The sequence below is a fragment of the Pleurodeles waltl genome, chromosome 1_1, assembly GCF_031143425.1.
Source record: "Pleurodeles waltl isolate 20211129_DDA chromosome 1_1, aPleWal1.hap1.20221129, whole genome shotgun sequence".
NCBI classification, from domain to species: Eukaryota; Metazoa; Chordata; class Amphibia; order Caudata; family Salamandridae; genus Pleurodeles; species Pleurodeles waltl.
The window spans coordinates 435,839,874-435,863,788 of record NC_090436.1 but is presented as its reverse complement, the minus strand read 5'-3'; the positions used below and the strand labels follow the sequence as shown (position 1 = coordinate 435,863,788).

At 46.0% G+C, this 23,915-nt stretch overlaps 1 protein-coding gene across 1 annotated transcript in view; it reads right to left on the bottom strand.

The window, feature by feature from the left end:
* Positions 1-23,915, bottom strand: part of LOC138284946 (baculoviral IAP repeat-containing protein 1-like) — a 579,119-nt gene that overhangs the window by 327,570 nt on the left and 227,634 nt on the right. Inside the window, exon 9 of the mRNA XM_069224297.1 lies at positions 4,327-4,408. Coding sequence (XP_069080398.1) covers positions 4,327-4,408 — 82 coding nt within the window. The remainder of the gene's footprint in view (positions 1-4,326; positions 4,409-23,915) is intronic.

Sequence of the window (23,915 nt, the reverse complement as noted above, 5' to 3'; positions counted from 1 at the left end):
TCTTCAGCACCATGACGTTTTACAAAGGTGATGAGAGCTGTGGCAGTTCATCTGATAGAAAGAGGATTTCGTATGAGTGTTTATGTAGACGACATACTGATAATGTCACAGGTTGTTGAGGAGTTAGTAGCTCAATTGAAGGTGGTGAAGAGGCTCAACAAAGAAAAGTACATTATGTCTCAGTCTAAGAAGGTGGAATTTTTGGGATTCCAGGGAGATACAGTGAGAGTGATGTTCGTACTGAAACAGACAACAAAGATAATAAAGAAAGAGGTTTGCATATATTGAAGAAGAAGAGTTTAACGTTAAATTACTTGGCAAGAATAACAGGGTTATTTTCATTATCAATCCAGGCGATTTTCCTAGTGCTTTACAAAGAGTGAAAGCAGAAGCATTAAAGAAGGGCTTTTGGTAAGGCAACAAGGTTGTGTTGAATCAGGAGGCAAAGGAAAGGTTGTGCTGGTGGCTGCATAATTTGAAGGCATGGAACGGGCAAGTAATTTTAGTTGGTGCGCCAGATTTTGTGCTAGAGACAGATGCCAGTTTGACTGGTTGGGGAGCTAGGTTGGGAGAGCAGGAAACAGGTGACACATGGTCAGATTTGGTGAAGAGCCAGCACATAAACTGTTGGAATTGACAGCATCGTTGTTTGCATTGGAGAGCTTCAAAGAAGTGTTACAGGGACAGATAGTTTTGATGACTATGGACAATGTGTCAGCTGTGTCTTACATAAACCACTTAGGGGAAGAAGATCTTGCAGTTTGTGGGACAATGTGAAGACAATTCGTTTTTTTAGTTTGGAACACAGGATAAATATGGGAGCAGCATATTTTCCAGGGGATTTGAATTCAAGGTATTTGACAAACTACATGATTGGAAGCTGGATCGAACCTGTTTCAAGAGAATAGATTGACTTTGGCATCCTTTTGAGGCAGATCTGTTTGTGAGCAAGTTGATGTTTCAAATAAACAAGTACTTCACATGGTTAACAAAACCAGGTGCACCTGCAGTAGATGCTTTCCAACAGAATTGGTCGGAGATGAGAGGTTATGCTTTTCCAACCTTTGCAATGATTCAGAGGGTGTGTTTGAAGGTCGAGAAGAGAGAGATCTCTATTGGTGCTGATAACACATTTTTGAATGTCTCTGGCGTGGTTCCCAACAGTTATGGAGTTGGCATATGAGGTTCTGTTGTTGATTCAGGTCGAAGAGGGTTTCCTGAGAAATGGAGAAGGGGAAGAACATCTGTTGATACTGAGCACAACACTGAACCTCGTTGATTGGAAGATGTCAGGATACATGGAGTTTTCCAAGGGCTTTTGCAAGGGGCTTAAGACTTGCTCGAGGAGTGTTGGGCCCCGGAAGATTTAGGTACAAAGGAATATGGAACATTTGGGTACATTGGTGCGTGGAAAGGAGTTTGGATCCCGTGGAGGCTCCTGTGGTAGAAGTGGTGAATTTTTTAGTTCAGCAATTTGAGAGAGGTCTAAGTTATTGTAAAATTAACTATTATAGATCAGCAGTTTTGGCAGGTCATATGCATGTTGGTGGAAGGTCTGTAGGATGTAATGTTTTAGTTTGGAGAGTTATGAAAAGCATGAGGCTTAGGAGACCACATCACACTAGATATGAGATATTGTAGGATGTATATTTGGTTCTGAGATGATTTCAGAATTGGTCAGTGAACAAATAATGAAATTTGAAAACTTTTACGCACAAACTGGCGACTTTGTTATGATTAGTGTCTTGCAGAAGAGTTTTGGATGTTACGTTTTTGGAGGTAAGTAAAAGAACATTTAGTCCAGATGGTGTGTATTTTGAATTTGGAAAAGGTCAAAGAGGATGTCTACTTCAATTTTTTATCTGAAGTTTGACGAATGCAGGAAAGTATGTGTGGTGGAGTGTTTCAAAGAGTGTGAGTTTAGTGATCAGGAGAATAGGAGTGGCTGCGAGATCAATTGTTTATGTTGTACGTAAAGCTTTTTAAAGCTGTGAGTTCCACCATGTCTGTAAGGTGGATTCAAGATATTGTGGGGAAAGCTGGCGCAAGTGTGGAAAGGTTTAAAACCCATTCTTTAAGGAGAGCTATGGCTAGAAAGGCCTGTTGGTCTGGTGGAACATTGGAAGGTATTATACATTTGCACAAAATTACTCTAGACCTATTGAGCACATGTCAAAGGTGCTGTTCAAGGGCTTTCAACATGCAAAATGGTAGCCGTCTTGTAATGAATGAAATGGCGATTCTCGAATTAACATGAATAGAGAATCAGGATTTCATTAAAGCCATTGAGGCTAGCATTATCCCTCCCTGATTGCTCTCCCTCTTAAAAAATATATATATCTGGGGTACACGAGTTATAAGATATTTTCAATTTGATGCATTGTTTGTCATAAACCTGTGCATTTTTAATGGTACATGATGTTGGTTTCAAATGTTATTTTCTTGTTCTAGATTCTCAGTAATGAAGAGGGAAGAAGATGGGTGTACCTGGTAGGGATAGAAGTCAGGAGTTGGGATGCTTTGCAGTTTCGCATTTAAAAGAAGAGGAACATTCTATAACAGTGTTATTCATGGATTGTTAAGATTGCAGTTCTTGATTGTTTTATTGTTCTTAAAGGTGCTGCAGGAGTGGCAATTAAAGGGCTTATGCATAATGCCAGCCTTAGTTTCTACAATGAAATCCTGATTCTCTATTCATGTCAATACAAGAATTGCCATTCTTAAGGTTTGGATACTTACACCTAATGGAACACTCAGGTGGGAACTCGGCTGAAGGTTTTCAGCAGGGGGCTTGTGCCCTATTACATTCAGGCAAGGCGTCTGAATTGGAGTCAGGGGGGTAATGTGGCTAGGTGGCTTCCAGAGCAATCTAACTGATTTATTACATTGTTCCTGGAAGGTATCCCCCAAAGTAACATGAATTTAGGCTGTTAAAGGGCTTGTAACTGTAACTGCTGAATATCTCATGCTCATGTTTTCCTATCGCTGGAGAAATGCCATGTGCGTTTGAGGCAATCATGCTCATAAATATGTCATAAGGGGGGGGCAATGGGGTCGAGGGATCGCAACACATCAACAAAGAGCATTTTTGGTGCGTGCTCTCCAATAACAATTATGTGTTCAGTTTAAGGATGCAGTGTCAATGAGTAATGTTGCTGCCCACATATTTTATTTTGTTCATCCATAGTAGATCTGACTGGACTTGTTACATGTTTTGAATGAAGGATTCATTTGAGCCTATTAAGACAGTTGTTCCTGGCTGGGCTGAAGAAACATTTCTATAAAGCGGGTTAGGGAAGGGTTGGGAACTGTTATTAGAAGGAGGGGGTCTGCAAAGGGGTAGGTAAAGGGGAGTCAAGCCGACGGAGGACTCAACTCATATAAGGGGGTGGATAGTGGTGGGAAACAGGGCATCACTGTCCTTGGAGAGGTACAAAAGGGCAGCGGTACAGAACTTAAGATGGAGGTAAGAAGAAAGGCTTGAGAAATCTGGATGTGTCGCTATGATGCGGGGACGATGATGACTCGCATGAGGGTACAGCGTTCTGAGTGAATCCCATCATGGGAGTAGTAAAAGAGTACTCCTCAAAGTAGAGAATACCAGCATGGAGGCCGTGGAGGAGGATTTTGGCACGGGACAAATGTTGGAAGATTTTTTCCACGAGTCTAGAACTTAAATTGCAAGAGTGGGTACCAGCATAGGTGAAGAGGAAAAGAGCATTGTGGAGGAGACTACCACAAAGGGGTAGACAACAGAAGCATCAGTCTGGGACAGATGTTATGTGCGGGTACCAACATGAAGGCAGGGACTTAGCATCATGAGGAAATCAACAACCTTTCAATTGTTCCCGCTCCTTTCTTTCCTTCAAATGACCCTCTCCTTATCTCCTTTTCCCTGCACGTCTCTTCTCTCTGAGTGTAGCCTACTCTAAGTCACATGCTTGTCTCGTGTAATCTTATTATTTTCCCCAAATTGTCTACACCTAGTTTTATAGATCACAATGTTTCCTTCTTTGAAACCATATTCCTGCAACCTAGCAATTCCTAATCTCCTCTAGCCTATCTATTCATTCCAAAAACTATTTGCAAGAACTACTATAGCCTCTGCGAATGATTACACATAACTCATATTAATTTAATCACGGAGAAACTGGAGTAAATACACGAAATGGTTTCCTAGGAGCACAAGACTAATTCCAATAACTACTTAAATAATTCCTAACCTTCCGTAATACTGGGCTTCTCACCGTAAAGCTCTTTATCCCTTTGTTAGGGGATCCAGGAGCTATATAAATATAGTTACAATACAATACAGTATAACATTACCTCTGATGGTGACGCAGTGAGTTGATTCTCCAATGTGATTCCATCATCCTCCTTTGACATCGTACTGAGAAGGTGCTTACAACTGAAACAAACCAATCTCATTTTAAACATATGTTGCAAAATCAAAGCAAGGCTTTATATTGTAAATAATGTACATCAATTAATTTCTATAAGCAATTTTTATGATTTATAAAAAAAAATGATTATCATTGATTTAGATCTTCATTAAGAAAATCTATGCTAAATCATGTCCTTTCAATGCACTTCTTCAGAAATATGGTCAGATGCTAAAGCACAGCACATTCTTACATACGTCTGCACACATTTCCTTCACAAAGCATGTTTATCTGTCACATAGAATAAAAATACACGAGAACAGGGGCGGGTAGGTATAAGGCAGTGTGAACTAGGACAAAGAAAGCCATTGGAGTGTATGCAAGAAGCCCCTTCAGAATTCACAGTGAAAAGACGGGGAGTATCTGAGTGCGCATTTCTGTTTCTACAGTTCTCCTACTTCAGCCAGTGGAGTCAATGCTGGCTCAGCCAGTGGAACCTTTGACTTAGGGCACATTAGATATTTGACCTCTGGTCAAAGTATTCAGACCAACAATCCTATTTAGGGCAGATGTTTTGCTATAACGTTTTCCTGACTACTACATGGTGGGAGAAAAGTCCTAGTGTGCCATTTCTTCTTTTTCAATAACAAACGGCTGCACTGGGACTTTTTTTTAAAAAGAACAAAAAACTTTGGTAAGTGGGGACATTAAACAATCAACAGAGCTGCCAAACAGCAGTTCTGCTGAAGATAAAGAGATCTCTGCCAGGTGGAGATTTCTTAAGTATGGCGGTCGTTCTCCACGGCAAAGTACATCCGACCACTGTATTGACAGACTGGATGCCATACTTTCAGTGAGGGCATTAGTCCTGCCAGCAAAATGTTTAAAATCTGTTACACTACATCCAACAAACAAGCCTGTTACTTTGTTCTCAATCAATCAATGAAACATTTATAGAGCGCGGCAAATCACCCGTGAGGGTCTTGAGGCGTTGGAGCTGCATGCTGCTGCATGGAGGAATGATCATTCAAACATCTAGGTCTTTAGTTCCCTTCTGAATCGCTGGATTGACGGTGCAGCCCTGAGGACCAGAGGGAGGTTGTTCCAGGCCTTGACTGACAGGGTTCCATGCTGCAAATGTTACTAGGATGTATTACTGAAACACTATACTATAAAATCTTTTCCTATTTGTTTACAACAACCAGTCACTCAAAACTGTGAAAGTACCATTGACTGGTCAGTACCAATATCTAGATTAATTACTCCACTATATTATCTCTGCGGCTAGCATAAATGCTAAGAACTTGACTACCCTTTTTGTCTTAAGATTTCCTGCATTTGGTCATACCATACTCAGACCTACCAAGGACTTAAAAGACATAATGAGACATTGAGAAGACTTAATTACACTTATACTGACCTCACACAAATAAGTTGGTATTCTTATTTATATCACACCTGTTTGAGATTATAGGTTTTAATTGGTGTAGTGTCATGATTAGGAGCAAACTTGTGAAGAATTTCCTTGTTTCGTTGACTAGATATTGTCTTGGAGTATGCTTAACCTTCACAGTTCCTCTTTTATAATATCCACATGGTTGGTTAACTGATGTGGAGAATCAGGATGTACTATAGCAATGGACTTTTATAAATAGTTCATATTGTACTTATTCTAGCCATGAAGATGTCAATTGTCACAAATTTGTAGATGAAACATGCGTTGGCAAGTGGACCTATGGACAGTCGTGGCATAAATGAAGCACAGACGAAGCAAAAACAATATTTTGTGAATGTTGCTCTTTGAGAAATTATTGAAGTGATTAAAGGAAATCTTTCAAGTTTTGGACTGTGTTCTGTTGAGGGCCGTGGGTGGCTGATCCTCCCTTCTTAAGTACCAATCAATTGACTAGGTGAATTTAAGATTTATGACTGCAAATAAATAACTGTTTGTTTGCTAAATATATCCCAGACAACCTTTGCAAAATTTAGAGAAATTCAAATTTGTATATATGTCTGGCCACAAAATATTCGCGAACAAAGACGAGCTTGTGCAGGGAAATGCACAGCTCTGAGTGGCTGCCAACACTTCAAACCAGGAAGTGTTCCCAGCAAAAGAGTAGAAAAACAGAAAAGAGGCCACTGACCCCTTAGCATTGGTGGGTGGGGGGGGTCCCAGAGGAACCACCCCAGAGCCCAAAAACATTTTTTAAATTATTTGTTTGCCACAAGTTCTCAATATTCGCAAATTTCAGTTAAACGTTTTTTTTAAAACAAGTGCAGGCTCCCGCACTTGTTTTTTTTATAGGCCCCTGGGTGGGCCAGGTCCCAGGGGCATAAAAACCACCACCTCCCCGGAGCTTTCAGTTTTTTATATGCAGGGGGTACATGCCCCACCAGCCACCCACCCTCACCCCACCCCGGCTGCCCTGGAGACCCCCTCCTCCCCAGGGCTTTCCTTTTTATCCAGGAGGGCCCACAGCCCCCCCTGCCTTCAAGACCACCACCTCCCCAGGGCTTTCCTTTTTATCTATGTAGGAGGGCCCACGCCCTCCCTGCCCTGGAGACCACCACCTCCCCAGGGCTTTCATTTGTATCTATGCGTAGGGGCCCACAGTCCCCCCCCCCCGAGGACCGCCACCTCCCCAGGGCTTTTCTTTTATCTATGCGGGGGTCCTGCAGCCTCCCTGCTGCCCTGGGGACCGCCACCTCCCCAGGGCTTTCCTTCTAAAATATGCAGGGCCCGATCCCCACCTCCTGCTGCCCCGGGGACCACCACCCCCAGGGTAAATATTTTAAAAAAGAAAAGGGGTCCCTTTGGGACCCCCATGCCCCAGGGACCACCACACCCCGGGGCTATGTCCTAGTTGAAGGGGGGGCACCCAGCCCCCCTTGAGGAGCCACGGATTGCCCTTGGGACCGCCACCCCGCCCCCAGGGCTGGCTCCTGCTATGTCCCAGGGTGCCCACACCCGGGAAACAGCAGTTTGTTGTGGCTTAGCTGCAGCTCTGCAGCTGCAGCCAAGCCACAGCAAACACTTGGGTTTTGACAGCAGGACCTGTAAAGCAGGTCCCGCAGTGAAAATCAGAAGTTTCCACTCTGTCCCTAAATGCTTCAGCAAGCAGAGAGCTGCTGCCAAAGTAGCTCCATGCTTGCTGAAGCAACGGTGCTGTGAGGGAAGCCTTAAGGCTTCCCCTGCAGTGCCATGTAGCCCGTAAAGGACGTTTAAAAAAATATATGGGGACCACGTGGAAGCCCTTAAGGGGCTAACAAAAAAATAAAAATAAAAACAGACCTTCATACTTCAGACATTTATACTGAGCTTGTGAGTTCCAGTCCAGCTGGACTCATTTCAATTTTTTTTAAATAATATCATATTTAAAAAAAATATATTTTTTATTTTAAATTAGAAACAAATAAATTATTCTAAGTATATGAGACATCATAGACTAAAAAACTCCCTTGCTCTCCCTCTCATTTTCTTTCGATATTTCCCTTTCAGTCAATTCTCCCAGATGGGTCCGTGGGCTTGGAACTTGACACAGCCACAACGGAGCGCTCATGCAGGGCTAAAGACTTTTATTGGAACAATTCCTGCACAATATATGAAACCCCACCAGAGGGAGAGGAGAACTGCTGTAAATTAACCCACCGGAGGGCAAGAATCGTTTTTGAGGCACTACAAAATCCAGCATGCTCTGGTATTGGGAGCCCACTAGGAGGCAGGAGTAAATATAATTAGTAATAATGTGCAACAGCATTGTTGGTTTGCCTCACACTCAACTGTGAACAAGGGCTCTGGAAGTCCGAAATGCATTAGGTGGAGAAAAAAGCAGGAAAAAATGAAGTGCCATGAAAGTATTGGATTTGTTCCTGCCTTAAATTAATAAATGGCCTGAACAAGAGTGTGTTTCTGTTTTCTGGGCACAGTATGGAGAAATATACTGATATATAAATATATACATATATATATATATGCTAATAAGTTATATACATGTCTAAACTTTAAGTAACAGGCAAAACATATGGACTTCTGCACAAAGACCTATAAATAAATGATTCAATATGTCTAGATTGCTCACAGAAATTAGTAGTGTCACTTCAATGATTAAAAAATAAGCTTTGTCATCTACTAAAATGTTTTGTTTTCTTTTGATTTAAAAAAAGGGGCATTACAGGCAGACATTGTGCTCCGCTACACATGGCACACCAACTTCTGACCCCCCCAGTGGGCTTCCTCAAGGTGATTTATTTAAGAACATATATGAAGGGAGATAGGTCACTGGTCCCTACATAAAGTAGGGGTACACTATGTCTCAACCCTAGATGGGGTGGCCTTGCAAGACGCTACTGCTTTCCACATGATGCACACTGAGTAGGGGTTAGGACTTCGTAATCAGGCATAAAAATGATTATCCTTTTTTCTACATTATTCTGTCAAGCTCCTGATCTAGACCATATTTACACTGCAGAAGACATCTTGTTCTCAGATGGATGTAATTCTAAGAGGCAAAACACCTGATTTAAGTCAAGAACTAAAGAAGAAGTGATCTTCTCACTGGATGAAATAGTAAAAGCTAAATTGGTGTAAGCATGGCAGAGGTTGAATAGATTAAAAGCAACGACAACTCTACCAACCTCCGGGAAAGCTTGAGCAACGTCGGGGTGAAGCAGCTCATCACTGACCCTACCCACATCGCAGGACACATGCTCAACCCTATCTTCACCTTCAGCGATAGAGTCAGGTACATCCATACCACTCACCTGGTCCAACCACCATAGAGTACACTTTACCATCTCCAGACCCACATACCCTGGCACCGTGCACCCCAGATCCATGTGAAGAAACTAGAAAAAGGTATCAGAAGACTAGTGAAATGACACTCTCCACCTCCACCTCCCACTCTACCACAACCATGTACAAGCAGCAAAGAGCTTCTCCCAGTGGATCACAGAATGCGCTGGCACCATTGACCCAGCCAAGACAGCCAAGGTCTAAGAACCAAGCAAAAGAGCAAGCTGGTTCACTGAGGAACTGCACTCCCCCTTATGCAACTGCTGACAACTTAAAAGGAAGTGGCGTTTTAGCAAAAACAAAAACGAAGACCGCACCACCTTCAGGACCGCCTTCAACCTGTACCACCACCTCCTGAAAGAAACCAAGAAGAACGCACTAGCAGACCGCATCAAAGCCAGCACAAACAACAGCAAAGAACCCTTCGCCCTCACTTAGGAGTCCACCAATCCCGCAGCCACAAAGAACGACATCACTCCCTCCCAGGAACTGTGCGACAACCTTGTGGACTTCCATGACAAGATCTCAGCTATCTATGAAAACTTCAAATGCCAACCCTCTGCCACAGACAGCAGCTCTCATGCACAAACACGAACCCTGAACACCTTCTCACCCATTGGGAACTTCTCACCATGCAAGACACTATTTCCATCATGAACTCCGTACACTTGGGAGCATTGATAGACCCTTGACTCCACCACGTCTTCAACCTCGGAAGCAAGACAATCAACAATGAGCTCAGGACGGTCATGAACACCTCCATCAAGGATCGTCCCTCAACTTAACCTTCCAACACCTAAATGATCCCCCTGGCCATCACCGTCAGATCACACATACTCAACATCATCTCCTAAGCTGAAGACACACAGCTCATCCTTCTCACTGTCTGAAGAGCCCTCCACCACAAAAGCTAACTTCCACAGATGCATGATGAATGTAGTGGACTGGATGAAGGACTACTGTCTCAAACTCTACACTGAAAAAACAGAAGTCCTTATCTTTGGGAACAACACCTCGCATGGAGTGACACATGGTGGCCTGCAGAGCTCAGCACAACCCACCACCCCAACAGACCATACCGCAACCTCGGCATCATCCAGGATAGCAAACTAGCTATGAAAAATCAAGTCAATGCAGTCTCATCCGCCTGCTTCCACACCCTTTGCATGCTCCACAAGATCTTCAGGTGGCTCCAGAGGCCACCAGAAGGCCCGCTACACTGGCCCTCATCACCAGCAGACTGGTCTGCGGAAACACGCTCTACGTAGGAATCCTCCTGAAGAAACACTAGACAATACAAACCTTAGCAGCAAGACTCATACTCAACCTCCCCAGAAGGATCCACATCACACCCCATCTCAAAAAATGACACTGGCTCCCCATTCAGAACAGATGCCAGTTCAAGATGCTGATTCACGCCTACAAGGCCCTGCACAACAAAGGACCAGCATAAATCAACAAATGCCTGACCTTCCACCAACCAACCAGACACCTCCAATCAGCTTCCCTCTCCCTCGCAGACACCTCACAGATCCATTGAGCCAACAGCAGAGGACACTCCTTCTCGCACCTGGCAGTCAAGGCCTGGAACAACCTCCCCCTGCACCTCAAGACTTTACCGTCACTACAGCATTTCAGAAGAGTACTAAAGACCTGGATGTTCAAATGATCATTCCTCCACCCAGCAGCATACAGCTCCAGCACCTCATGGGTGATTTGCAGCTCTCTATAAATGTTTGATTGATTGACATCCATGCTGTACGTATACAGAGGGGTAAATTTCTATTATACAGCAGAACCCTACATAATCAAGGAACAGTTGAGTACTGACTGTGCATGGCCATAAACACATGTGCTAATGCAGACAACACACACTGCACGCTGCAAGATGATCACATGGCTATTTAATGCCATTTAAGAACACTCTTGGGTGACCCAGCAACCAAATAGAGACAAATGGGGAGCAGAAACAGGCCTCATTTTCAATCACAAAGAATGGTAGAGGGTATTAGAATACCTGCAGAATATTTTCTGCAATGTCCTCTTCCAATGCATGCAATTCAATATGTTGCACAGGGTATATCTCACACTACACAACATCAATAAGATTTATCCAGGAATTCCATCGGAATGTCCCAGGTGTCATAGCATACCTATAGGGTTTAAAAACATGATGTGGGTTCGTGGAGGGCTGAAGCAGTTTTGGACTGAGGTACAAGAGGACATGTCCTGAACATCTGAAAGAACTGATATGAGACATGTGGAATGCTCCTTATTGACTACGTACCCAAAACTAAATAAGATAAGGTTGCAACAAGATTTATCGATCTTGTTAGCTGAAAGGGCCACAACTATGCCCTGGAAATCCTCTCAACTCTTACTCAAACTGCTGGAGTGAGCAACATTAGACCGAATGTATTAAAAGAAAAGCAAACAGCCTAATTATTTAAGTATACTGTAAAAAACATGTTAAACAAATTATGCATAAGTAATAAGAAGATGCGACTATTTTCTATTTTGCCTGAAATGACTGTACTATATAAATCAAATCTAAAAATGATGATAATTTTTTTTAAAAAAGGTACATTTCTAACTTTCAATATTTTCAAATCACGAGTTATGTGAAACGTGCCCTCTCAATTTACATCCTATTGCATATTCTAATTAAACTCAGGAGATTAGTCTTTACATGCATTCTGTTGATACCCTGCTGATGCTGGGGCTAGATAGTGTTTATAACTTCAGTTGTCTGTGGTCCACTGGCTATGGACACATAGATGAGCATAACTATTTAAGGACGGAGGTACTCCTGACTGTTGACGCCACCTGGATGAGCCCTCCAATCTCTTGTGCAAAATAAGGCACCACAACTGAGGTTTATCATCAACTAGTATCTACCACTGCTATTACAAGACAGTGCAGGAGTAAGCAGTGTTTTCCACCTCCAAATACTGATTATCACTCTTCTAATCCTCTCCTTTCCAAATTCATTTGTTGTACTGCCACGTTGACTATGAAAGCAACCACTCTTTGCTGAGTCTTGCAAACACCCTTTGCATCTTCATCACATAGAGAAGATTCTTACAAATGCCAAGCATAGAAAGAGACATTATTCTAACCCTACCTGCCAGGGCTAGCAAGGACCTCGGGGCAGCATGGGTCCAGGCACCGCCTACAGGACCTAGACTGCACCGCAGACAGGAGGCCCGCCCTCTACATCACACCACACCGCCCGATGCTTTTAAATCAGTGAGACTTCCGCTGCGTGGGATACCACAGCTGGCAAGTGTAGGAGGCTGGCCTGGCTTACAGTGGGCACCAATGGTACTTACACCTTGTGCCAGGTCCAGTTATCCCTTATTAGTAGAGTAGTAGTGTTCTAGCAGCTTAGGCTGATAGAGGTAGCTATAGCAGAGCAGCCAAGGCTGAACCAGGAGACATGCAAAGCTCATGCAATACCACTTATATCATATAGGTACTATGAGGGTCATTCTGACCCTGGCGGGAACCACCGAATGACCGCACCGCAGGGGCCCCACGACACCCGTTCCCGCCATCCTGTTCCTGGCGGGAAGGGGGTCGGAATCCCCATGGCGGCGCTGCAAGCAGCGCCGCCATGGAGGATTCCCTGGGCCAGGGGAAAACCGGCGGGAAATCGCCGGTTCCCCTTTTCTGACCGCGGCTTTACCGCCGCGGTCAGAATGGCCCAGGAAGCACCGCCAGCCTGTTGGCGGTGCTTCCGCGGTCCCCGAGGGTCGGAATGACCCCCTATATCATAAGAAAGACAATACTCATAGTTACTCAAAATAAAGGTACTCTATTTTAGTGACAATGTGCCAAAAATATCTCAGAGGATATAGGGCCAGATGTAGCAAAGGTTTGCGACTCGCAAACGGGCAGAATCGCAATTTGCGACAGTGCAAAATCGGAAATGGGATGCAAAAAGCCCATTTCCGACTCGCAAAAAGCGATGGGACCCGTTTGCGAGTCGCATCCGTTGCGACCCCATTTTGCGACCCGCAAATAGCAAGTCGCAATTTGCGAGTCGCAAACCTTATGCAATTGCAACTCGCAAATTGCGACTAGTCGCAAAAAGCCCAGTTTGCATGTCCCATTTACCACTAACTCAGAGCAGGTGGTAACCATTACCAAAGTACAAAAGGGGACCCAGAAGCCATCTGGGTTACTCAAGATGGCGGAGATATACCTGATAGCAGTGAGGAGGAGAGTCTACGCAGCCCAGCAGAGGAGGAGGAGGGGCCACAGACTGGAGAAGATATATAGAACCAGGCAGACTCTTTTTCAGCAAACTGAAGAGGAGATCTATGACAAATACCGCCTTAGCAGCGCAGCCATTCTAGAATTAGTAGATTTACTCAAACCACAGCTAGAACACCAGACTCTGCGTGGCTGCGCCATTCCTACGCATATGCAAGTACTATGCTCACTGCACCTCTTAGCCTCAGGGAGCTATCAGGGGGTCATTGCTGTGGCAGGTGGGGTATCCCAAAGTGCAGTGTCAAGGTTCCTCAGGGCCTTCCTAGATGCCTTAGTCATGCACATGTCTCACTTCATATACTTACCAAGGAATGAGGCAGAAATGAACAGCACCAAGCTGGACTTTTACAGGATTGCCCACTTTCCCCATGTCATAGGGTGTGTAGATGGGACACACATTCAAATATGCCCCCCTGCAAATCTGGAACACATTTTCCGCAACAGAGAGTGTACCCACTCACTCAACATACAGGTTGTTTGTGATGCCCATTATGTCATCACGGACATCGTAGCTAAGTTTCCAGGCAGTACCCATGACTCATACATTTTTAGGCATAGTGGGATACATCAACGCCTGGAACGTGGGGAATTCGGAGACGGTTACCTCCTAGGTAGAGCCATAGACACTTGCAGACATACACACAGGTCACTGTGCACGACTATCTGGACTTCCTAACAGTGTACTTTTGTGCCCAACAGGTGACAGTGCCTATGCTCTCAGGCCTTGGATCATGACTCCGTTTTTAACACCCAGCACTGAATCAGAGAGGCAATACAACAGTGCGCATAAGAGGACCAGGAACCTGATAGAGCGCACCTTTGGACTCCTGAAGGCAAGATTCAGATGCCTCCACCGCAGTGGAGGCGCCCTCCAATACACCCCCATTACCGCTTTCAAAATTGTGGTCGCATGCGCCATCCTCCACAACATAGCCACCCGACGTGGGCTACCTCTCACCCCTGCAGACCCAGATCCGGATGATGAAGAGCAAGAACAACCACATCGCCATCATGGGGATAGGAGTATAGCTAATCAAGGCAGACTGAGACGGGACCACATTGCAACACAATATTTTGGACGGTACGTGTCAACTCCCACCATACTCACCTATTGACCAAAAACTCCATTTGTTAAGTGGAACAAAAATAACTGTTTTATTACTGTAATTAAGAAACTATATACAAGTCGAAATTGTCCATGGGCAGGAAAATGCCAACCAGTCATGTGGCACATTAACGCCATGTGCCACATTTAATGGTCCTGGGTGTTATCTATGATCTCCTGCCCCTCCTGCCAGCCTGGCTGGTCCCTGCTGCGTCCGTGGTGCTCTGCCTACCACTCCTGAGCACCCTGCTGTCAGTGGCAGAGACACTGCTCACTGTTGAGCCCTCCTCATTGTCTTTGGGTGTTTCCCCTGTGGCCCTCGAAATTTCCCGTGTCTCCATAAGTTCGATTATGTGGGTGAGACGTCCCAGGCCCCTGGCAACATCCCCAGCAAAATGGCCCATCTCTACTTGCAGCCCAACTGTCCTCCTCGACAGGCCTGTTGTAATAATGGCGAGCCTGCCGATGGATGTGGCCATCCTGTCCAGTCGGTGCATTATCTGCCGATCTCTGCGCCGCCCAGCCTCTGCCTGGGCCAGCAGTCCTCCCACCAGTTCCCTAATGGCAAGGTCCCCAGTGTTCTGGCACATCATGTCCATGCGTCTGTTGAGGTGCTGCATGCTTGCATGGTTGTTTCGCACAAAGCGGTGCAGCACACCACTGATCCTGCCCAAAATTCTGTTCTGCAGGCGCTGACCACGCAGCAGATGTGCCTCACTGGTGGTTGGAGGAAGTATCCCGGATGCAGACTGCAGCCCAGATGGTCTTGTCCTGCGATGCCTGCGCAGCGGTGGCTGCCCTGTGCTCCCACCTGTGTCCTCCCTGCCTGTTGCTGGGGCAGCTTCTGGCGTGATTGTTGCAGCAGGTGTTGCTACTGCAGGGATGCTGCTGACCGTGCAGGTGGGGGTGCTGGCGGGTCCTGGGGTGTCCTCCTGGGCCTGGGTGCTTGCGGTGTTGGGGGTGTCTTGCTGGAGACCTGTGGGACATGGGGAACAGACTGTCAGTGTCTACTATCTATTGCACACATCCTAATAAACATTTGCCTATGAAGTGCCTATTTGACTACATTTCCCATAATGCATCATTCTGGCAATTTCTACCCTGAAATGGAGCTATTTTGGTTGTGCATGCACCTGTGTACATGGTGGGTGGGGGTATGGCATTGATAGGGGTACAGGCTTATCACATGGTACTCACCGGTTGATGTGCCGGGCTCTGAGGTGTCCAGGTCCCCAAATCCACACACTGCCTCCTGGTCCAATGTTCCTTCCACCCTTTCTTCCAGGGGTGTGGGTGGTGGCACAGATGATGGTCCCCCTCCTGTGCCTCTCATCTCCCGGAGCCTTTCTGCCACCCTCTCCTTGGCCCGGGAGCGGAGGTCATACCACCTCTTCTTAATGTCCTCGATTGTCCTGTGGCTCACACCCAGGGAATTGATTTTATCCTGAATGTCTTGCCAGAGTAGTTTTTTTGTGGCCTCAGGGACATTGAGGGCTGCTCTCCCAAAAAGCTCATCATGGTGCTGACAGCATTCCTCTGTCAGCACCTCCAGCTCCCTCTCAGAAAATTTGAGCTTCCTCTTTCTTGGGGTTTCCTCCATGGCAGCTGCTGTTTTTTTTTCTGTGTGAAGACTGGCAGTTATAAAAGGGTGTGGTCCTCCCTCCTCCCAGGTGTATTTGTAAACTTCCTGGCTGTGATGTCATCATCATGTGCCAGGAAGTGTTTCCAGAGTGTTCTGGTGTGATTTCTGGAGTGTTCTGCTGCACCTGCAAGCAATTTTCAAGGAAATCGCAATTTGCGACACCTACTCGCTAATTGCGAGTTCGTTTTTTGCACACTCGCAAAAAGCAACCTCGCAATTTGCGGACTCGCACACTGCGTTGCGAGTCCGGCTGCGAGTCGCAAAATCGGATCGTTTTTTTTTCTGCCATTACATATTGCGACTCGCATTTTGCGAGTCGCATCAACTCGCAAAATGCGAGTCGCAATTTTTTATTTTGCTACATCTGGCCCAAGGTCCCTTAGCAGGTAAGTAAAATACACAAAATATACACAACAAACCAAATCAGGTAAGTAAAACAGTCAGAAAGTAGTGCAAACACTGTGGAATACAATAGGTTGCAATAGGCCTAGGGGCAACACATACCATATACTAAGAAAGTGGAATGTGAACCACGAATGGACCCCTAGGCTAATGTAGTGTGTAGAGAGTCACTGGCAGTGTAAGAAAACACTAAGGATGTAAAAGATACCCCACCCCAAGACCCTGGTAAGTAGGAGTAAAGTACTGCTATTTCCCCAGAAACACACTAAAGTTGTGATAAAGGATTCTGCAAGGACCACAACAGACTGCAAAGCACTGAAGACGGATTTCTGGACCTGAAGACCTGCAAAGGAAGGGGACCAAGTCCAAGAGTCACTAAAGTGTCTGGGGAGGCAGGAGCCCACTAAACCCCAGATGAAGGTGCAAAATGGCTGCCTCCTGTTGGAAGAAGCTGAAGATTCTCCAACAACGAAGAGTGGTAGGAAGTTCTTCTTTGTGCGGAAGATGTCCCACGGGGTGCTGGAGGATGCAGAGTTGTTTCCTTGGCAAAATACCACAAACAAGCCTTGCTAGCTGCAAGAGTCACGGTTGGAGAAAAAGGGTGCTGCGCAGGCCCGGGAAGGACCAGGATGTCGCCGCTTGGTAGAGGAGACAGAGGGGGACCTCAGCAATGTAGAGGGCCCACGCACAAGCAGGAAGCACCCGAAGAAGTCACTGAACACGGGTTCAAGAAGACTGAACACGGCGGTCGTCTCAACACTGCAAAAGGAGGTCCCACGACACCGGAGATCAACTCAGGGAGCTGAGCATCGCAGGACGGAGTGCTAGGGACCCAGGCTCGGCTGTGCATGCAGAATTTCATGGAAATGTGCACAGAAACCCTTGTAGCTGCAGAACACGCAATGCACAGGATTACTGTCTGGGGAGGGGAGGCCAGGACTTATCTCCTTCAAATTCGGACAGTTGGACCACTGGACAGTCTGAGTCACTTGGGTCCACCACCTGTGTAGTCAGGATGAGAGTGGTCTCAGAGTACCGGTGAAGCTGAAGTTTGGTGCCTGCTGAAGCAGGGGGAAGATTCCGTCGACCCACAGGAGATTACTGGTGGCTTCCAGTGCAGGGTGAAGGCAGGCAGCCCCCAGAGCATGCACTACCAGGAAACAGTTGAGAAAGCTGGCAGGATTAGGCGCTACAATGTCACTGGTAGTCTTCTGGCTAGTTTGTTGCAGTTTTGCAGGCGCCCTGGAGCAGTCAGCGGTCGATCCTTGGCACAAGTCAAAAAGAGAGGTGCAGAGGAACTTTGGTGAATTCTTGCAAGTCGTTATCTGAGGAAAAGCCCACTGGAGAGACCCTAAACAGCCCTCAGAGGAGGACTGGCTACCTAGTCTGGTAAGCACCTATCAGGAGGGGTCTCTGAGGTCACCTGCTGGCATTGGCCACTCAGAGGCCTCCAGAGTGCCCTCACACATCTGGAAACAAGATGGCAGAGGTCTGGGACACACTGGAGGAGCTCTGGGCACCACCCCTGGGGTGGTGATGGACAGGGGAGTGGTCACTCCCCATTCCTTTGTCCAGTTTCACGCCAGAGCAGGGACTGGGAGTTCCCTAAACTGGTGTAGACTGGCTTATGCAAGGAGGGCACAATCTGTGCCCTTCAAAGCATTTCCAGAGACTAGGAGAGGCTACCCCTCCCCAGCCTTTAACACCTATTTCCAAAGGGAGAGAGTGTAACACCCTCTCTCAGAGGACATTCTTTGTTCTGCCTTCCTGGGACTGGGCTGCCAAGACCCCTGGAGGGCAGAACCATGTCTGTGGGGTGGCAGCAGCGGTAGCTGCAGAGAAAACCCCAGAGAGCTGGTTTGGCAGTACTGGGGGTCCATAGTGGAGCCCCCAGGATGCATGGAATTGACTCCCCAATACCAGATTTGGAAGGGTGCCCTCACACTTAGTAACTTTGCACCTAACCTTCAGCAAGTGAAGGTTAGACATATAGGTGACTTACAAGTTACTTAAGTGCAGTGAAAATGGCTGTGAAATAACGTGTGTGTTATTTCACTCAGGCTACAATGGCAGTCCTGTGTAAAGGTTTGTTTGAGCTCCCTATGGGTGGCAAAAGAAATACTGCAGCCCATAGGGATCACCTGGAACCCCAATACCCTGGGTACCTAGGTACCATATACTTGGGAATTATAAGGGAGTTTCAGTATGCCAACTGAAATTGGCAAAAGTGGTCACTAGCCTATAGTGACAAATTCTAAAGGCATAAGCACTGAGATTCTGATTAGCAGAGCCTCAGTGACACAGTCACTACACAGGTATACACATTCAGGCCACAAACTATGAGCACTGGGGTCCTGGCTAGCAGGATCCCAGAACACAGGCAAAAAGAAACTGACATACATGTAAAAATGGGGGTAACATGCCAGGCAAGATGGTACTTTCCTACAGCAAGGACCTCGGGGAAGCCTGAGTCTGGGGCCTGGCTACAGGGCCACATGTCCCTGGGGACACCTACAGGGCCCAGACCGCACAGCATCCAGGAGGCCTGGCCCCTTGCATCACGCCACGCGCGCCTAGAGGTGCTTTTAAATCACTGTGACTCCCGCTGTCCGGGACTCACCCGGGCGCATGCCCAGACAAAGACTGGGCCAAGAGCGGCCCTGTCAGTGCCCAGAAGCGGCTGGGCCACCCCCTTCGATTGTGTTGCCAGATTTCGGTAAGGCCTAAACGTTGTTTTTCAGCTGACACTTGTTTGGTGCCACGACCATGTTCTATATCCTCCCTGCTCTAATCAGGTTTTTTTTCAAATTTTCCTAAACTGCAGCGAAGGAAGCGCAAGATAGCGCCAGGCACTCCACCAGCCCTTCAGAGTACGAGTATGGACAATATTTTAACACGTGCGGTGGGCATAATTGATAAGGAAATAGAGTTGGCTGAATGCCGCCTCTCAACCCAGCTCCCTTCTCCCCGTGAATAACTGCTGATATAGCAGATAATCCTCACATGAACGTATGTGTCCCACTCACCCCCTCATTTTCACCTTCTCCCCAAGGATCACAAAGAAAACAGCAAACCAATGGAAAGATCCCCAGCCCCCTCAAGCTATCCAGTCTTCTATTCCGTTGGTCCCTGAGATTATGGTAGTGTGCTTGGGGAGTGGAAAAAACTTTGTGGGAGGAAAGAGAAAGAGACAGGAATTGGTTAAGTCTTCTAAGCGTGCAAAGGCTAATATGACTCAAGCCTCAAAGCAGAATAGCTCCCACAAGGGAGACGATCAAGAGTCTTTAGACTTATTGCAAGGTAGCATGAGGGACATGTTAAAAGAGGTGGGGAACTCTGCCCTGGACTTGAAACTAAAACCTTTAGTAGAGCACTTTAACACCATAGAATTAGAGCTTAAGAATTTGCTTGATTGTAAGAGGAATGGGGGGTCTTATACAAAGATGATTTACGCCCCTCTGTTGTAATTGCTGATCATAATCGCATACATTTAACTTTAGTCCTTAGTGGGCGGGGACCCTTGCCAATTCTCAAGGCAATTCGCCCCATCTGACAGGTGGGAGTATTTTTATGGACACAGCTAGTAGCGCCCCCAGTGCTGACAAAATCTCCAGTACTGAGGGGCACCTGACTGCTGTGTCAGCTTCTAGGTTGGGAGGCCGAAGGCTCTCAAAGGAGCCCACACTGGCTGATGGGGTTGTGGCTGAGCAGACACCCTGTGCTTGCCCGTGGCCAGATGAGAGGCCACACATCCCGCCTCAGTGCACTCCTTACATTATTATTTTAGAGAATGTTCCTCCCCTGCCTCTGGCTACTTTTGAATCTCATGTGTCCCTCTTAAACAAAGATCACTACTGGCTGTGGAAGCATTTAGGTTGGGGTTTTGATCTCTTCCAAGAAATTATCTCTGTCCGCAGGGTGCCCTTGATTGGCCCAACACCAAAAACTTCTTGGAGGGACTGCATAATTGTGAAATTCAAAATGCCTAGTTTAGTCTGAACTCTTCTACAAACTTTAAATCAACCTGCCTCTGACGGGGGGCATTAGAGAACTCCCTTTGGGCTTTTTATATCCCCCTGCCATCCTGAGACATGCCTTGGGCGTTTCAAAGCCCACTAGGAGTGAGAGCAGCCAGACTACAACAGGCAATTGCCAGACAGCAATCCTCACCTCTAACAGGTTTTTACCTCTGGCATCCTTGGAGGAATTAGATTAACTACCTCATGTAGGAGATCAACAGGGGGCCAATGATAGTCATCCCTCCATACACTTCGACAGAAGGCCCCGCCTCTGTGAAGTACTACCCAGTCACCCACAGATAGGAGATTCATATGGTAGAGGTGTTTTTGAATTAATCTTGTGGAATGTAGCGGGTTTGCACACTAAGTTAGAGAACCCAGACTGGGTAGGTCTAGTGTCCTACTATCACTTCATCTGCCGCCAGGAGACTTGGTTGTCCAAGCCCTCTTTTTTGGACAGATTTATTATCTATCACGTGGCAGCAATTCCGTCTACTTCAGGGCGTGCGAGAGGGCGTCCGGTAACATTCCTTGCTGTTGGATGGCATAATTACATTTTACAGTTGTCATTTAACAAGTCAATTATTACCACAACATCTTTACCCAGCAGTAACAAATATAGTAGAGGGGCTGGAGGATGCCCTTTGCAAGATTGTGACCGACTTAAGGAGGGAGGTTTTGCTTATGTGGTTGGGGAACTTTAATAATGAACCCTGTGAGAACTATGCCAACACTATTTGTGGCATTTGTGACGATTTGGACATCCACTGACACACTTTAAGCACACCCCCTATGGAAAGGCTTTAAATCGGATACTCTGCTCAAGTGATCTGGTATTTGTGCACCACCAGGGGCAGAAGGAGGGGCCCTCGATTCCCTCATTTACTGGCTCAGGGATAGGCATGTTTATAGATCAGATTCTGATTTCAACAGACCTGGTACCAGCTTCAGCACCAGCATTATTAGAATGTACAACGCGTACTTCCTGTATGAGCGACCACAACCCCCTAATTTTGGCATGTCACAACTTGACCCCAAATAAGGCCACTGGGAATACCCAGCAATTCTCCATCTCCCTTAATAAGAATAAGGGGCTAACTATTTCTTGGGGTAAAATAGATATTGAAGGTTTTTATAACGGCTTATTTGCCCAAAAACAGGGTGAGATTAATTTTATCCTTCGAGAGGATGCCTGTCCCCATGATGTAATCCTGGTTTTTACCTTTGAAAGAATATCTGGCAAGCAATTTAACTATAGGAATGAAAGGACTAGCCCGAGGTGGTTTGATTGAGCTTGCACAAAAGCTCATAAGGCGCTAAAGCAGGCCCTAAAGAAATGCCCACGAGACAGGGTGGCCATTGTGCAGGCCAGGAAAATGTACAGGGGAGTGATATTGAGGCATGGGAAAACCTAAGGCATGTAAGTGAGAGTAAAGACGCAGGGGCATTCTGGCAAGTAGCGAACTCCCATGTCTTTTCAGATGATGTGATTCCTAAGGTTGACTGCCTGGTTGCCAAGGAGGACTGGGTCAGCCTCTTTTCATCCATGTTTTGGGCCAAAGGCACAAGCAGATGACCTAAATAACAAAATTGTACTCACACTGGATCCCTTAGTGACTGTGAACCTATGTTCCTCAATTAGTTTAACTGATGTTACAACAGCAATTAGTAGTTGCCCCGCCGGGAAAGCACCAGGTCCGGATCAAATCCCGGCTGATGTTTATAAGTCAAACCTGGATTTCTGGAGACCCGTGGTTACTAAAGTGCTGAGAAGCGCAATTTGTGGGCCATTAGCACAAACATGGGAGGAGGCCATAATAGTCCCAATCCTTAAAAAGAGGAATAAAATACAACCTAAATCCTACCGACCAATTTCGCTTTTGGATAGTCAGTAAAGATCTTGGGAGGGGTGCTTCTGGCGAAATTAGAAAGTTGGGCCCTAGAGAACCATGGGTTATCTGATGTGCAATTTGGTTTTTGCCCAGGTCTCATTACAGTTGAACAGGCTCTAAATCTGTCGCTAATAATTCAGAAGTATACTAAGGCTAAGGGCCAGATGTACGAAAGGATTTTACCCATTCTGAGTCTATGGGAAAAAGCTTTCGTACATATGGCCCTAAGTTAGCTATTCTACACTTGGTGTTTATGGATTTGACATGTGCGTTTGATTCAATTGATCATGCTAAACTCTGGGAGATTATGTCACAGTTGGGCATCGATAGTGCTATCATTTCGCTACTCCAAAGATTACATGCCCATATCTCAGCTAGAGTACGGTATACCAAGCAGGAAGAACTTAAGGAACATTTTCCAACAGTGATGGGAGTAAGACAGGGTTGTGTTTTGGCCCCATTTCTTTTTCTACTCTAAATCAACGGACTGGAGGGTCACTTGGTTGGGGCTGGAGCCGACGTTCCTAAACCAGGAAATACCAGTTTTACTCTATGTAGACAACACTGTCTTGCTGGTGCACACAGCTAATGGTCTACAGGTTGTGTTAAATGCCTTTCACTCCTTTATGGAGAATCTAGGCCTTGCAGTTAACCATACTAAGTCGTTCATTTTGAAATGCAGTCCCAGTCTAAGACAAAAAGGTTTGTGATTGCAGAGGAAAAAGTTAAGAAAATTCCTCATTTTACTTACTTAGCGATTCCGTTTGATAATCAAGGTTTCTTATGAAAATAAAGATTTTGCAACTCTAGAAGTCCATTAACGCTGTCTTTAGGCTCTCGAAAAGATTTGGACACAAGCCTGTAAAAGAGTTATTGTCTATATATAGGAACAAATATGTGTCCATCTGTTCAATTGGAGCTGGTATATGGGGATACATCAATTGCACTTCTTTGCAGATCACACAAAGTAAGTTTATACTTAGGTTGCTGTCAATCCCCCAGTCTACTGCTGTTTCTTTTTGCAAACAGGAGGTGGGCCTGTTACGACTCGACAAGCTCATTCAAATGAAACCCCTCCTGTTATGGGCACGTGTTTGGAAGAACCCAGAAGCACACCTGACAAGGCTTATTTTGGCAGACTTACGAAGCTGGATAATATGTCGGGAGTCCCATGGTTGTCTTATGTCCGGAAATGCTTCGGGAGGATGGGTACCCCTGAATTTTATCATAGCCCGGATAGCCTTCTAGATGTTCCCACTAGAAAACTGAAAGGGCTTTTGTTAGAGTTAATGTATACCCCCCCCCATAGCCATGCTGGCAGCAAGGGAGGGAGAGATTTAATGAAAACTGGGACAGCCCAACCAGCTCTTTATCTACAAGTAATTGATAGGGAATGGCACAAG